Below are 14,197 nucleotides of genomic sequence, written 5' to 3'. Positions count from 1 at the left end.
ATTATCAGTATGAAAACTCTTAATGTCTCAAAAAATTATGTTTTGATCATGGCAACAAAATCATGATTGATGTGAGCTAGTTTAGATTGATTTTTCATAAAATAAAGCTATGTATAACGAGAATGATTATCCACAAAAATCATAAAATAGCGAGATCCTCCTATAAAGGGAGTAGGAGATGGACCCCAAATGTTAGAATAAATTAAATCAAAGGAAGCATAAGAGACAAATTCACTAAGATCGAATGGTAAAGCATGACGTTTTCCCAACTTACATAACAAGCAATCAAAATGTGTGTTGTCAATAGAATCTAGATGACCACTAGAATTCATAGGACCTAATCTAGAAAAAGAAGTATGACCTAAATGAGAATGCCAAGTTTTAGATGATACTGTGGTGTCATAACTAGTAAGAGCATTCGAAAGCTTTAAGGAGATGGGCTCAAATAGGTGTCCCACTTGATGACCAGTCCTAATTATCTATCCTGTTTGTGGATCCTACACACGGTAACCATTGGAAGAAAAGTGAATGTCTAGACCAAGTTCACATAATTGTCCCACATATATCAAGTTTATGGAAAGTTTAGGAATCAAGAGTGTCAAGTAATAACACTAATAACACTGTAGACATTGAAATGTTTCTAGTATGACTCCCTATCATCTGTGAGTTACTAGCTTTATGAATAGTGGGTGTTTATGAAAGTAATGACTTTGACTTAAACAAATTGGAGTTTGAAGTCATGTGATTGCAACGGACATAATCAAATAACCATGAATCAGAAGTACTTGGAGTCACAAACAGAGAAGAAGTGCTAGGGACAGAGGAGCTAAAAGTACTAGATTCTCGAAGAATGAAATGTAGATCCTCTAAAGATAAAGTAATATATGATTTGTTAGAAGAACCCTCAATAGTAGCAGTAGTGTTGGATGAACGTGCAAGTGGACCTCTGTATCGGGATCGGTTTTTTGTCCCTATAAGTTGCCCACTTTGTCGTTGATATCAATTGGATGAAAGGTGACCAGTTCGGTGACAGTACATAAAATACAGTCTGCGTGATGAAGAAGAAGTAGGGTGGCAAGCATTACGTCTATAGGAGTGGACAAAATAGTTCTCCTTCAAAGTAGCAAGCCGAGTCTCTTCGGTTAATAATTTCGAGATAGATGCCTCAAGACAAGGTAACAGATCTCGATGTAGAAAAGAAGTTCGCATAGGTTCAAACTCATCATTAAGTGCCATCAGAAATTGCATAACACGCATACGATCATGATATTCAACAAACTTACGAGCATCGGTAGCCTCTTTCCATTGTGACTCAGATAAGGCTAGTTGATCCCAAACAGCATGCATAAAGGACAAAAAATCATTAATAGACTGACCTATCTCTTAATACATGCGATGCAGATTCTCTAATAGCTTATACTAAGGGCAATATCCGAGGTGGAATATCGGCTAGCAAGCAAATCCCATGAATCCTTTGCTGTATTGAGGCGACCAACTGAAGCTTGATAGATGGAATGAAAGTGTTTTGAAATCACGTTAAGATTTGATGATTCTTGCGGTCTCATTTCTTTAAACGTTCAATAAATTTTTCTCCAGTATCTACAGTAGTCCTAGTAGGCACACGAATTTCACTGGTGATATAACATTAAAGTCTACGACATCTCAGAAAACTAGACATTTCTTGAGCTCATAAAATATAACTTGATCCATTCAAAACTGTTTGAATGGGTACTGAAACATCCATTTTATCCATTGAATGCGCTTACTAGTTTAAAAGTAGCTGTTTTATAAGGAATACCAAGAAACTAGTGTTTGGAATGCAGATAAAGAGAAAATAACGCCAAAAATGGATACAGCACGTCAAAAATCCTTGGGAACCGATGGGTCAACTTCTAGTCAATGGTTAACGGAAGTCAACGGTTAATGATGACGTGGTAGATGGCGTCAGCAGTATCATATGGTGACGGATCGTGCTGGAGCTCTGGTCATGTGCAACGCATGTGGGCGTGAGGATCTCACGCGCAGAGGATGTTTGTGGCGCATGAGAGCGCGTTCGGTGTCCAACGTCGGCGGCGTTGGCTGGTTGAATTCGTCGGAAGACGAGGAACCTAGTGCTGGTATTCTTACATTCAAAATAACCAGAAAGGCATCAGGAAAGCACATTAAGGCGACGGGGCAGCGCATGTGGCAGCTTCCGGTGTCTGTTCGCTACGAAATTTTAGGATCTTATATGTCCGAGAGTGGCGAGTCCGATGGTAGTATTTGTTTTCTGAAACAACCAGCGAAAAAATCTCCAACAACAACCGAAGCTGCGGATTTGGCGTAGAAACGAGAGTAGCGCGGCTTCTGCAGCTGGCTCGTAATGATCATTGTGGAGAAACGCAATCTATGCAGCTAGCTTTGTTGATACTTAATTGAAAATAATGTGGAAAATAGATTTGAGGAATTTTCTATATATTTCTCTGTATCACGATGAAGAGTGATGAGCCTATTTATAGGCCTTACACAACTACTATCTAATGTAACAGAATATTACAATAATCAATCAGAAAGATTTCTAGAATATCCCAAATATTCAAAATATCTCTAACAGTATATTTCAGCAACCCTATTCCCATTAAAGAACATTTACCTTCTCTTCTCTTCTAGTTTAGAAGGGTCCTGATAATAAATCAATGATAAAAAAAAATGGTTAATTTGGTGTTGCTGCTTCATTTGGTTGGTAGAGGTGGATCTCTCTTTTTTTCAGTTGTTGCACAGGCCTTGCATTCTTCTCCGCATACTGCAATTTAAATACGTCCCGAGATGTCAAAACATTTTTCCAAAAAACAATATTATTCTTCAACCACGCATCAGTGAGTTATAAGTTATAACATCGTCCACGTATAAACTTAATTAAAATCAAATTTGGGTGCATGATGTCCGTACTTATTAGGCATGGTTGGAGGAGAAAACGACTCTTCCAGTCATATTATTTTGACTATTTCCATTGCTTAACCAAACCAGGTTCATTGCCGGGTCTAACCTAATTAGATTAACGAGGAGAATCGCCCCTTATTTTATTGATTATTTCTAATAATTTATCTATGACAGCCACAAGTTGGAGTTAGGTGAGCATAATTGATCATGAGATTCATGTAACCAAGAAATTAGTGTGCTTACATCATGAACAGCCTCTCCGAGCAACTTGATTTGGTCCTTTGATACAGTGCCTATCTGGTGGATTATAAAAAATGCAAGGGCTAATTAAGCTGAAACACTTGTTTGATATACCAGGTAAGAAATGTATATTTAAGAGTAAAAAGTGTGATAGTGAGCCTGTATAACCTTTTTGTTGATAGTCCATACGACACCTTCTGTGCAAGGAGGGACAGTGAGAGAGCCCATATATCTCAAGTAATTCTTGCCACCCATCTTGATCTCTCTTGGATCAATCGTACCCATCTTTCTCTCGCCCTCTTTGTCCATCATGGACCATATATTACCCATTAACTGAAACACCAATTCACCATACATCACTCACAATACGAGGCATCTGATTTTGTAAAGTAGTCCTAGTAAATTCAGTGTTTCTCTGGGAAAATCAAATTAATTACAACAGTAACTTATGATACAGAAATGTTTACCAAATAATACAAATATTCCATATTTTTTGAGATTTTATAGATGAAATGACATAATGAAGAGCACAAATATATTAAAGCATAAAGAGGCGATAACACACAGTAAGCACATGAAGAAGTTACCTTGGAAATGAAAGCATCTGATCGGCCAATATTGTAGAGGAGTCCAACAACAGCAATCTTGTTCTCAACGTTTGGGTCTGTGTTTACATGAACCATGTGCAGCTCCAATTCATACCTAAGTATGCGTACACAAAACAATTGTGAGATACACTGTACATGATGACGGATGCCGATGATGCTCAATGGAGATATGTAATGAATCCAGTATACATATTAAGATGAAGTTAGACTTTCGAATCTGGTTAGATTTACGTAGAATTCAAAATGAGACCCAACAATTTTAATGGTTCGAATTTATTTTATTGCATGTACAATGTTGATTGAGAGAGAGAGAGAGAGAGAGAGAGAGAGAGGACCTTCTGCCATTAATGGTATGCTCGGAAGGTGAATGCCAGTGACATTGTTGGAGAAAATATTGAGTGCCAGTAATTTTGATTGATCCAACACTGCCCACATCCCATTGAAGCTGCAGTTCACGACAACACATAATTAGCTGTCTAATCTTAAATGGATGTTTGGTTTGGCATTTGACTTTTGGCTTTTATTTTTAACTTTAAAAGATGGGACTCTCTTTTTTTCCCCCCTTTTTTGCATCAAGTATTCAAAGTCTCAGAAACATATAAACAATTGCTTTTAAGGTTATCCAAAATTTTCGTAAATTAAAGAATTACTTTTCTCGGTTTTAGCATGAAACTGTTCATATCCCCGATAGATGGCTTAAAGAAATTGGAACGCCACTCCAAACGGCACAATCGCGAAAAATAAATTATTACAATAATTTGAAAATTATTTTCCTAAAAATAATCCGATATATTACTTGGAAAAATTAGTCACTGAAAGATGTTTTCATTATTAACAACAATCAATGTGTAAGTAGTTTCGTAAACGATAAAAATATATTTGTTCATCCATTTTTCAAAGCAATAAAAGCTATCATTTTTAGGCTAATGTTTTTCAAATTATTTTTTTTCGCAAAACAAAAAGTAACTAAATTCTTCAATATTATTTTAAACAAGACTTAGATCATGATTTAAGCAAACTTAGATGTTCAAAGTGATGTTGCGGATCGAAATAACATATAGTGAAAACACTAATGTTTAGGGGCGTTTAACAAAGTTTCCCACGTGAAAACTCTTCATTGGGTTTTTGAACAAGTACTTCTTCCAATTTCAAATACTCATTTGAAGTCTACAAGAGCCGCACACTACTTATCTAGGGATATGTTCACTATTAGTCCTAAAACTTCTAAAGAAAGTACATTTGAGTCATAAAACCTGAAAAAAAGTGCAATCAAGTTTAAAAACTTGTGAAATTGGTTTAATCGAATCCTAAAGTTAACACCGTCCAATTTGGCTAATAGAAAATTCTAACGTGGCTTTTTTTTATTATCTTTCTATCCAACGTGGCGATGATGTGGCCTTTTTTTATTTTAATACTAATTTTATTTAAATTAATTTAAAAAATAAGCTAAATATTTATAAAAAAAAGGAGGAGTCGGGGGAGAACAGGTAGGAAGGGGTACAAGCCAGGGGCCAACGATCCTCGGTAACGGCAGGCGAGGGCTTGCAAGCCCTCGTCCAAGTCTGGGCAAGGGGTCGCGGCCCTCCCCTAGACCGGGCGAGGGTTGCTCGTGCTCGCCCAGACCTGGTTGAGTGCTTGCAAGCCCTCGCTTGCCGTCCCCCATCCTTGCCGACCCCTCTCGGCGATGGTGTGGTGGCGGCGACGAGGGCTTGCAGCGGTTCTCACATATCCTTCTCTGTGTTTTTTTTAAAATACTTAGCTTATTGTTTTATTTATTTTAAATAAAATTAGTATTAAGAATCAAATTTGGGTCAAAATGATGTCATTTTAGTCTTATGTTTCGTAATTTAGCCACGTCATCATCACATAAGAGAGAGAAAATATTAAAATAAACCACGTTAGCGCCACGTTAGCAATTTCTGTTAATAAGTTAGACAGTGTTATCTTTAGAACTCGATTGAACCAATTTGACAAATTTTAAGACTTGATTGGACTTTTTACAAGTTTTAGGACTCAAAAGTACTTTCGTGAGAAGTTTTAGGACTTCTAGTGAACATATCCCTTAAATCTAATTTTTGTTAGATAGAATCCAGCATAACCTTGTTTTTACATTTAATTTAAAATCAGACTTTGGCTTCTCATTGAATATCCAAAATTTTGAAAAAATATGCTTATAATTAGTAATATCCAAGAGATTAATTTATATTTTTCAAACGAGGATGATATACCTATTCTGGGTGGAAAATTAAAAAGAAAAGGGCTATTTTGGTTTAGTTATAGCCAGGCTAAACAGCTTTGAACAAAAGAATCTAACTGCTTATATTGACTTAAAAACAATCTAAACACACAGAGAGGCCATTAGCCACATAAAAGGTCTTGCTTTTCCTAATAAATCATCTTTTTTTGTAATGTCCTCTAACCCTAGTAAATATATCGGACACAGAAGGAGAACAAATTAGATGTAAATAGAACTTACAGAAATGTCGTGGCCCCTGTTCTTGAGAGTCGCATTGCTGGGCTTGTAGCTCCTCTGTATATCCCCTAGCTTGGGAATCACCTTCACTCTCCGGCTTGTCAGGTCAATCGGCGACTGCATTTCGCCTTTCTTGCACGCTTCCCACTCTTTCCTCAGCTCTCCCCAGTGCATCGGCCCCTTCTCGCTCCCGGCTATGTAATCGAACTCTCTCTCATCCTCTTCACGTGCCACAGTTGATACACATCACCACACAATATATTAGATCGTCGAGTTTCGTTTAGAACCGTGTAAGAAAAGATCTTTTCCTTCGGGCATCTGATCGGTAGGCTACGAATAAGGATATCACCCACATATAAGCTTTACGAATTAATGTAAATGTGGTTGATATCCATATTTGTAACTCCCAGTACAAGAAACCCGGTTTTCTACGATCGAAAATTGAGGAAAATGTAGCAAAAACAAAGTTTTACACAAGTAGTATAGAATTTACAATATGTGTCATCTGCAGCAACCTTTCGAATCTGTATTGACACAAGTCAAGGATCTAATGCAGTATATATAAACCTCTTTTTTGTTTTCCTTTTATTGGTATCACAGCAAATATAAATCCTTACTGGATAACATCGTAGCAAAAAATGAAATGAAATGGGAAGGTGGGGCATTACCAACTTCTCCGGGCATGGATGATGTTGCAGCGCTCCACGGTGCAAGAAGAAAGAATAGGGAAAAAGCAGAAAAGAGGATGGTGTTGCTTTGGTTCTTCATGTCGATTTTTACAGCGATGCGACGGATGTTTCAACGAAAGAACAAATGGGTCTTGAGGTAAGAGGGAAGAGGGAAGGGTGGTTCTTGAGCTGCATAAGCGTGCACTGAGGTTTGGTTTGTAGGAGGCAGTTTTGGTGAGAAAAAGCCAGAGACTCACTGTCTCTTGCAAGTGTGAAGAAGACAATCTGGCAATGCGTTGGGAAGCTCATTAGATTGGTTGCGGCGGAGCAAGAAACATCGTCACACCTTCGACAGGCTCATACGAAGTGTGAACGCATGTTAAACAGGGCGGTGACGAGATGGGTTCGAAGTTGTGGACTCCAACTAATAGGAATAATCGATGGTTTTATCAATTAATTGTTGGCATCAATTGTTTTAGAGAGTGATAACCGAGTAGAAGGCCGTACGAACGCGCTTGATAAGCTTGCCTATGCAAAGACGTGGCGTGGTTTTTGTATGTTGCGTTGCGTCTCACGGTGTCCTTTTCTTTTTGTTTGTTTTTGGGTTAATCCCAAGAAGAATTTCAAATTAGTACATATATGACGAATTTACCCTAAATTAATTTTTTGACAACAAAAAATTTCATATTAGTACATCTGTGGTAAATTTACCCCAAATTAATTTTTTGACCACCAAAAACTTCAAACTGATACATTTGTGACAAATTTACCATCCGTTAGTTTCCGTTAAATTGGATTAATACCACGAAAAATCACAAACTGGCAAACGAATGGTGCACCTATCAACTGTCAATTTGACTGTATAATTTAACGAAAATTAATGGAGAGTAAATTAGTCACAAATATACCAGTTTAGAATTTTTTATCTTCGAAAAATTAATTTCAAATAAATTTATCACATATTTATAAAATTTAAAATTTTTCATGATATTAACATTTTATTTTTTGTCTTTTGTTGCGTAGCGGTGGTGTCACGTACAGATTTGGTACTCAAATATTTTCTCAAGGAGGTGGAGAAATTTGACTTTGCGACTCCCTTTTTTACCGACCCCGTACGAAATAAAATAAATAAGTATCGCAAATCAAGGAACTTTGTCTTGCAATTTTCACTTGCACGTGACTTTCTCGTACAGCTTAGTTGACGAGAAAATCCAAAGTTGTTTTCTTCATGTTGGTCAGCTGAGGCCACTAACATACACCATGGTGGCTCTCTTCAAGAGCCTACTTGGCTCACACGCATCGAATGCATCTAATAATTTTTCTTCTTCTTCTTCCGGTAAGCTCTTCGGTCATATCTTACGAATTTGATATCAATTTTAAGGAGTGAATCTATAATTCTAGAAAGCACTTTACCTGTCGGAACTTTCACCAATAGATTGAAATGTAACATATTTATAGCCATTCGATGATTGTGACCTGAACAGGTAAGATTTGTTACTTTTCAATCTAACGGTGATAATTCTCAAAGAGGCAATATATCTTTTGGAGACCGTAGAATCATCCTGGTATCCGTATATCAATTTAACTAGACAAATAATATTTAATACTGAAAGGGATGTATCAAAAGTTGACTGAATGTCTTATCGTCGTCGTGCCATGCTTTTACAACTCGTCTCCTTTTGGGTTCGTGCATAACTAGCGGGGCATCCTGTGCTGGCACAAGAATATATTGAATGTCGTATCAGAGATAGGCATTCTGTAGCTATCAATTGTACCTACCCATCATGTCTATTATATATAAAGCAAAGGGACAAGTGCATTAGAAGTTTTAAAACTTATCGTGAAAGTGCAATTGAGTCTTAAAACTTTAAAAAAATACAATCAAATCCTAAAATTTATCACAAAAGTGCAATTGAGTCCTAAAACTTTCAAAAAGTGCAATCAAGTCATAAAACTTGTCAAATTGGTTCAATCAAGTCCTTCCATTGATTACACTTTTTGAAAATTTTAGGACTCGATTGCACTCTCGTGACAAGTTTTAGGACTTGATTGTACTTTTTAAAAATTTTATGACTTAATTACACTTTTGAGACAAGTTTTAGGACTTGATTGCACTTTCTAAAAGTTTTAAGACTCAATTGTACTTTCGTTACAAGTTTTAGGATTTCCAGTGCATTTATCTCTAAACCAGACTTTCGAATTTGGATATCTACCTGAATTTACAAGAACATCTTCACATCTATAATCAACTCTCAGTAAGTATTTAAGGATTAATATAGCCTTTTACTATTTTACGGTTATACTTAAAATCTAAATATTTAGGTTATCCTTCACAAAAAGTTGAGAAAAATAGGAGATAAAACGAAGAGGGAATAATTATATAAGTTAATATCATGAAAACCCCAAATTAGTATACTTGTGACAATTTACCCTCTATTAGTTTCCGTTAAATTTTACCGTCAAATTTCTGAGTTAAATGACATATGACAGTTGACAGGTGTACCAGTTTGGGGTTTTACTCTCCATTTGTCACAGATGTACCAGTTTGTGATTTTTCGTGGTATTAATCCAATTTAATGGAGGGTAAATTTGTCACAAATGTACCAGTTTGGGGTTTTTGGTGGTCAAAAAATTAATTTAGGGTAAATTTGTCATAGGTGTACCAATTTGGGGTTTTTCATGGTATTAACCCAAAAAGTTATAAAAATTGTCCACATCAGTGTCAGCTGTACCACACAAGACGACTGATATTCACGTCAGCAATTTCCAACTAAAATTGGCTGGAATGATTACATTGACAAATTGTCAAAAGGTTTAGGACTAATATTGGCCAATTTGAAAGGTTTATAATTGAATTGACATTCGTACAATAGGTTTATGACTTTTTTGGTAATTATGTTGCGAGGTGGGACCACTTAATAAGATATATTTTTTTCTTTTTTCCTTATTTTCCTTTGCTTGTCCGTGGCCTCGGTGGAGGTCACTAGCCACAAGTGAAGGCCAACGCCATCGCTAGATCTGGACGGGTCAGACAAGCCCGAATTTGACAAGGTTGTCACAACCCTCGTTGGCTCTGGGAGAGGGACCACGAGCCCTTGATGTGGCTGGTGAGGGCTTTGTGCGAGGGCTGCGACGCTCTCATTGGCAAAGTCAAACAAAAAAGAAACCAAAAAAAAATAAGGAAAAAAAACAAAAAAAAAAGAAAAAAATTAGAAAAAATATTTAAAAATTGAAACAATTGTCTACGTCGGCATGACCGGCATCCATGTCAGCTATTTCTAGCCAAAATTGGTTTAAAGGACAATATCGGCAAATTGTTAAATAGTTTGGACTAAATTCGCCATATTAAAAAGTTTAGGATTAAATTAATATCCATACAATAGGTTTATAACTTTTTTGATAATTTTCCCCCAACTTGCGAAAGAGGAAAAAGAATTGTTATCAACTTGCATTGTGCAACAACCCACTTAATCTATTTAAGTAAATAAGTGCCAACCTTTTTTTATTCGCATGCTTGTAGGCGTGCACTGCCTCTAGCATTGCTATAAAAATAAAATTTTGTTGCTGTTAATTTGTTTGAATATGGTTAAATTGGGTTTACGTTCTGCCTACATATACACCTTGTGGAACCTTCTTTCTTCAACAAAAACTTTTAATTTTCTATATTATGTAAATGTACACATGTGGAGGATAAATTTGAGTGAAGCTTATCATGAGTAGCTCTCGCTCAATCCTATGGTTACTTGAGGTCGAGTCAAACTTACTCAAACAACTAGTCTAGTCATCTTTGAGCTTTACTCGACCATCTAATCAAGTCAAGTTGGAGCTCGCTAATACTCACATCAATAGGCTTAAGAGCCTAATCGAGTTTTTTATTCTTTTTTTCAAAAGAAAAACATTTAAGAAGTACAAAAGAAATCGACACAAACATCTTTAAAATTACATGCCATGACCAAATGGTCGGGCTCGAGTTCATTTATACTTGATTATAGGGTAGCCAAGCCGAATCCAGCTATTTTTATCGGGTTATATTTTTATCCAATTTTTTTTTTGTAAAACCCTTCTGTGTGGTAGTGCGAAATCTCTGTTTTATTGTTAATGAATGTTCTGTTTAATACTTAATGTTTCATATTTATATAATTGATTTTATGTGAACTATTTAATTTGATGATGATAAATTTAGTTTTCTTTTAAAGGAATGTTATAATTGATTCCGTTAACTTGATTAAAGGAATTTTTTATCAGCTTGTTGTTCGTAGTGTTAGTTTTTTTATTAGGTCGAATCGTAGTGTTAGTTGTAATTTGACATTTGGTGGACCATTGTCAATTGTTCAAAAAATTTAAATTATTAGATAAATGCATGGTTCATTATTTAAATATTCTAACATCCCCCCTCAATCATAGGCTAGACTTTGGCCTTAGCCTAAAGCAAGGAAATATTCAATTAGGAAGGCAAATAGGGCCTAAAAGGATTCGAACTCAAGACCTCTTAACTCTGATATTATGTGAGATTGGGTGGGACTATTGCAAACTATTCTAAAAACTTAAGCTATTAGATGAAGGTATGGTTTATTATTAAATATTCTAATAAATACCAGTGTTATTTTCATCTCAATTTTTCCATTTGAGCATCCATGTGTGTGTAACTTTCAAGTTCTTTTAGTTCTAGCGAAGTTTTTATTCTCAGCAGTTTTGTTTCTGGTGTTTGCAAATAGTTTTCCCTTGAGTTAAGTGTTCTTCGCTTCAATTCTCTTCCAATTTCCTTCATTTCAACAACTCCTTATTTCTTTTAATTTTAAATCCTCGCAACCAAAGTAGCGCTTTTCATGAATGTCTTTGGTCGCAGGAGTTGACATGCCTATTCACATAGGGTGAACAACTGGGCCGCTTCAACACTAGAAGAACTGAATCGATTGGCCTTACCCCACCGATTTCAAGAAGAATCGATTCGGGTCTTGGTTACCATAGAACTATCTTGTAACCGGTTTTGTTCCCGGTTCTTATGTCAAAACCACCAATTCAGCTTGTTGACCAATTAGACCGATTCCAAGGTCAAACGATTTAGAACTAATCTTAAACACCTTATTAAATAAAAAGAGAGAGAGACGCAACCAAGGATAATGGAATTCACGACCTCCAGGTTAAAATAGGCGCATAAGACCACTTAACAAATAAGATTTCAATTGTCATAGGCTACAAAAATAATATATAACATCAATTATTTGATTTTTACAAGATAAACCCGGTTCTCGGATAGAATCAAAAACTGGCCTTCGGTTCCAATCCTATTCCAAGTATAATTGGTTTGGTTCTTGGAATGGGATTCAGGACCTTTAGCTTGTGTTCCAAGTTCCAATGTAGGATCTCTCTCTCTCTCTCTCTCTCTCTCTCTCTCTCTCTCTCTCTCTCTCTCTCTCCCTCTCTTCCTGGACAAGAACAATGAATGATAGTGCCGTTTTGAGAAATAATTCTAAGAAACTCTGTGTCTTTATATTCCATGGCATTATCAATACAAGAAATCTTAATGTCTCGAGAAAATTGTGTTTTGATCATGGCAACAAAATCACGATAGATGTAACTAGTTTAGATCGATTTTTCATAAGATAAAGTCATGTATAACGAGTATGATCATCCTCAAAAATCACAAAATAGCGAGATCCTCCAATAGTAGGAGTAGGAGATAGGCCCCAAATGTCAGAATGAATTAAATCAAAAGAAGCATAAGATACAAATTTATTAAGATCAAATGGTAAAGCATGATGTTTTCCCAACTTACATGGCAAGCAATCAAAATTTTTGTTGTCAACAAAGTCTAGATGACCACTAGAATTTAGAGGACCTAATCTAGAAAAAGAAGCATGACCCAAACGGGAATGCCAAGTTTCAGATGAGACTATGGTAGCACAACTAGTAAGAGCATTCGGAAGCTTTAAGGAGACAAGCTCAAATAGGCATCCCACTTTATGGCTTGTCCCAATTATATGTCATCGTTTGTGGATCCTACACACGACAACCATTAGAAGAAAAGTGAATGTCAAGACATAGTTCATATAATTGTCCCACGTATATCAAGTTTAAGAAGCGTTTAGGAACCAAGAAAGTGTTAGGTAATGACAGTGTAGACATTGAAATTTTTCTAGTATGACTATCTGTCATCTGTGAGCTATCAGCTTTATGAATAGTAGGTGTTTGTGAAAGTAAAGACTTTGACTTAAACAAATTGGAGTTAGAAATGATGTGATTGGAACAGACAAAATCAAAGAACCATGAATCAAAAGTACTTAGAGCCACAGACACAGCATAAGTGCTAAGGACAAAGCAGCTAAAAGTACCAAATTCTTGAATAATGGAAAGTAGTTCCTTTAAAGATAAAGTAATTGATGAGTTGTTAGGAGAACCCTCAATAGTATCAGTAGTGGTGAATAAGCATGCAAGTGGACCTCTATATCGGGATTGGTTGTTTGTCCCTATAGGTTGCCTACTTTGTCATTGATATCTATTGGATAAAAGGTGACCAGTTCAGTGACAGTATGTACAATATAGTCCGTGTGATAAAGAAGAAGCTGGGGTGGCAAGCATTGCATCTATATGAGTGGACAAAATAGGGCGATGGACCTTCATGGTAGCGCGCCGAATCTACTCACTCAACAATTTTGAGACAGCTGCCTCAAGATGAGGTAATGGATCTCGATATAGAAGTGAAGCTCGCACAGGTTTAAACGCATACGATCACGATATTCAGCAAACTTATGAGCATTGGTAGCTGCTTTCCATTGCAACTTAGATAAGGCTAGTTGATCCCAAATAACATGTATAGAGGACAAAAAATCATTAATAGATTGACCTGTCTCCTAATACATGGGATGCATTTCCCTATTAGCTTATACAAAGGGCAATATCTGAGGTGGAATATCGGTTGGCAAGCAAATTCCATGAATCCTTTGCTGTATTGAGGCGACCAAACTTGATAGATGGAATCGAAGTGTTTCAAAACCACGTTAAGATTTGATGATTCTTGTTGTCCCATTCCTCTAAATGTTCAATAAATTTTTCTCCAATTTCTTCAGTAGTCCTAGTATGACGTAACACTAAAGTCTATGTCCTCTTAGAAATCTAGACATTTCTTGAGCCCATAAAATATAACTTGATCCGTTCAAAACTGTATGAATGGGTACTGGAACATCCATTTTATCCATTAAATGCACTTACTAGTTTAAAAGTGGGTGCTTGTATTAGGAATACCATGAAACTAGCGTTTGGAGTGTAGATATTAAGAAAATAATGTCAAA

General features: G+C 36.2%; 1 protein-coding gene across 1 annotated transcript; it reads right to left on the bottom strand.

The window, feature by feature from the left end:
• Window positions 1-2,591: 2,591 nt before the first annotated feature.
• Window positions 2,592-7,336, bottom strand: LOC115674227 (alpha carbonic anhydrase 7-like). Its single transcript, XM_030596572.2, has 7 exons — window positions 6,909-7,336; window positions 6,244-6,461; window positions 4,103-4,212; window positions 3,747-3,861; window positions 3,328-3,492; window positions 3,163-3,216; window positions 2,592-2,782 (listed from the first exon to the last, which is right to left on the bottom strand). Exons 1-7 carry the CDS (start codon window positions 7,006-7,008, stop codon window positions 2,693-2,695), a joined length of 852 nt encoding a protein of 283 aa, XP_030452432.1. The 5' UTR covers window positions 7,009-7,336; the 3' UTR covers window positions 2,592-2,692.
• Window positions 7,337-14,197: the final 6,861 nt, after the last annotated feature.

Source organism: Syzygium oleosum, unplaced genomic scaffold (genome assembly GCF_021117445.2).
Source record: "Syzygium oleosum isolate NSW1041296 unplaced genomic scaffold, Sole_v2.1 Sole_v2.12, whole genome shotgun sequence".
Taxonomy (NCBI): domain Eukaryota; kingdom Viridiplantae; phylum Streptophyta; class Magnoliopsida; order Myrtales; family Myrtaceae; genus Syzygium; species Syzygium oleosum.
This window is presented reverse-complemented; position numbering and strand designations above follow the sequence as displayed.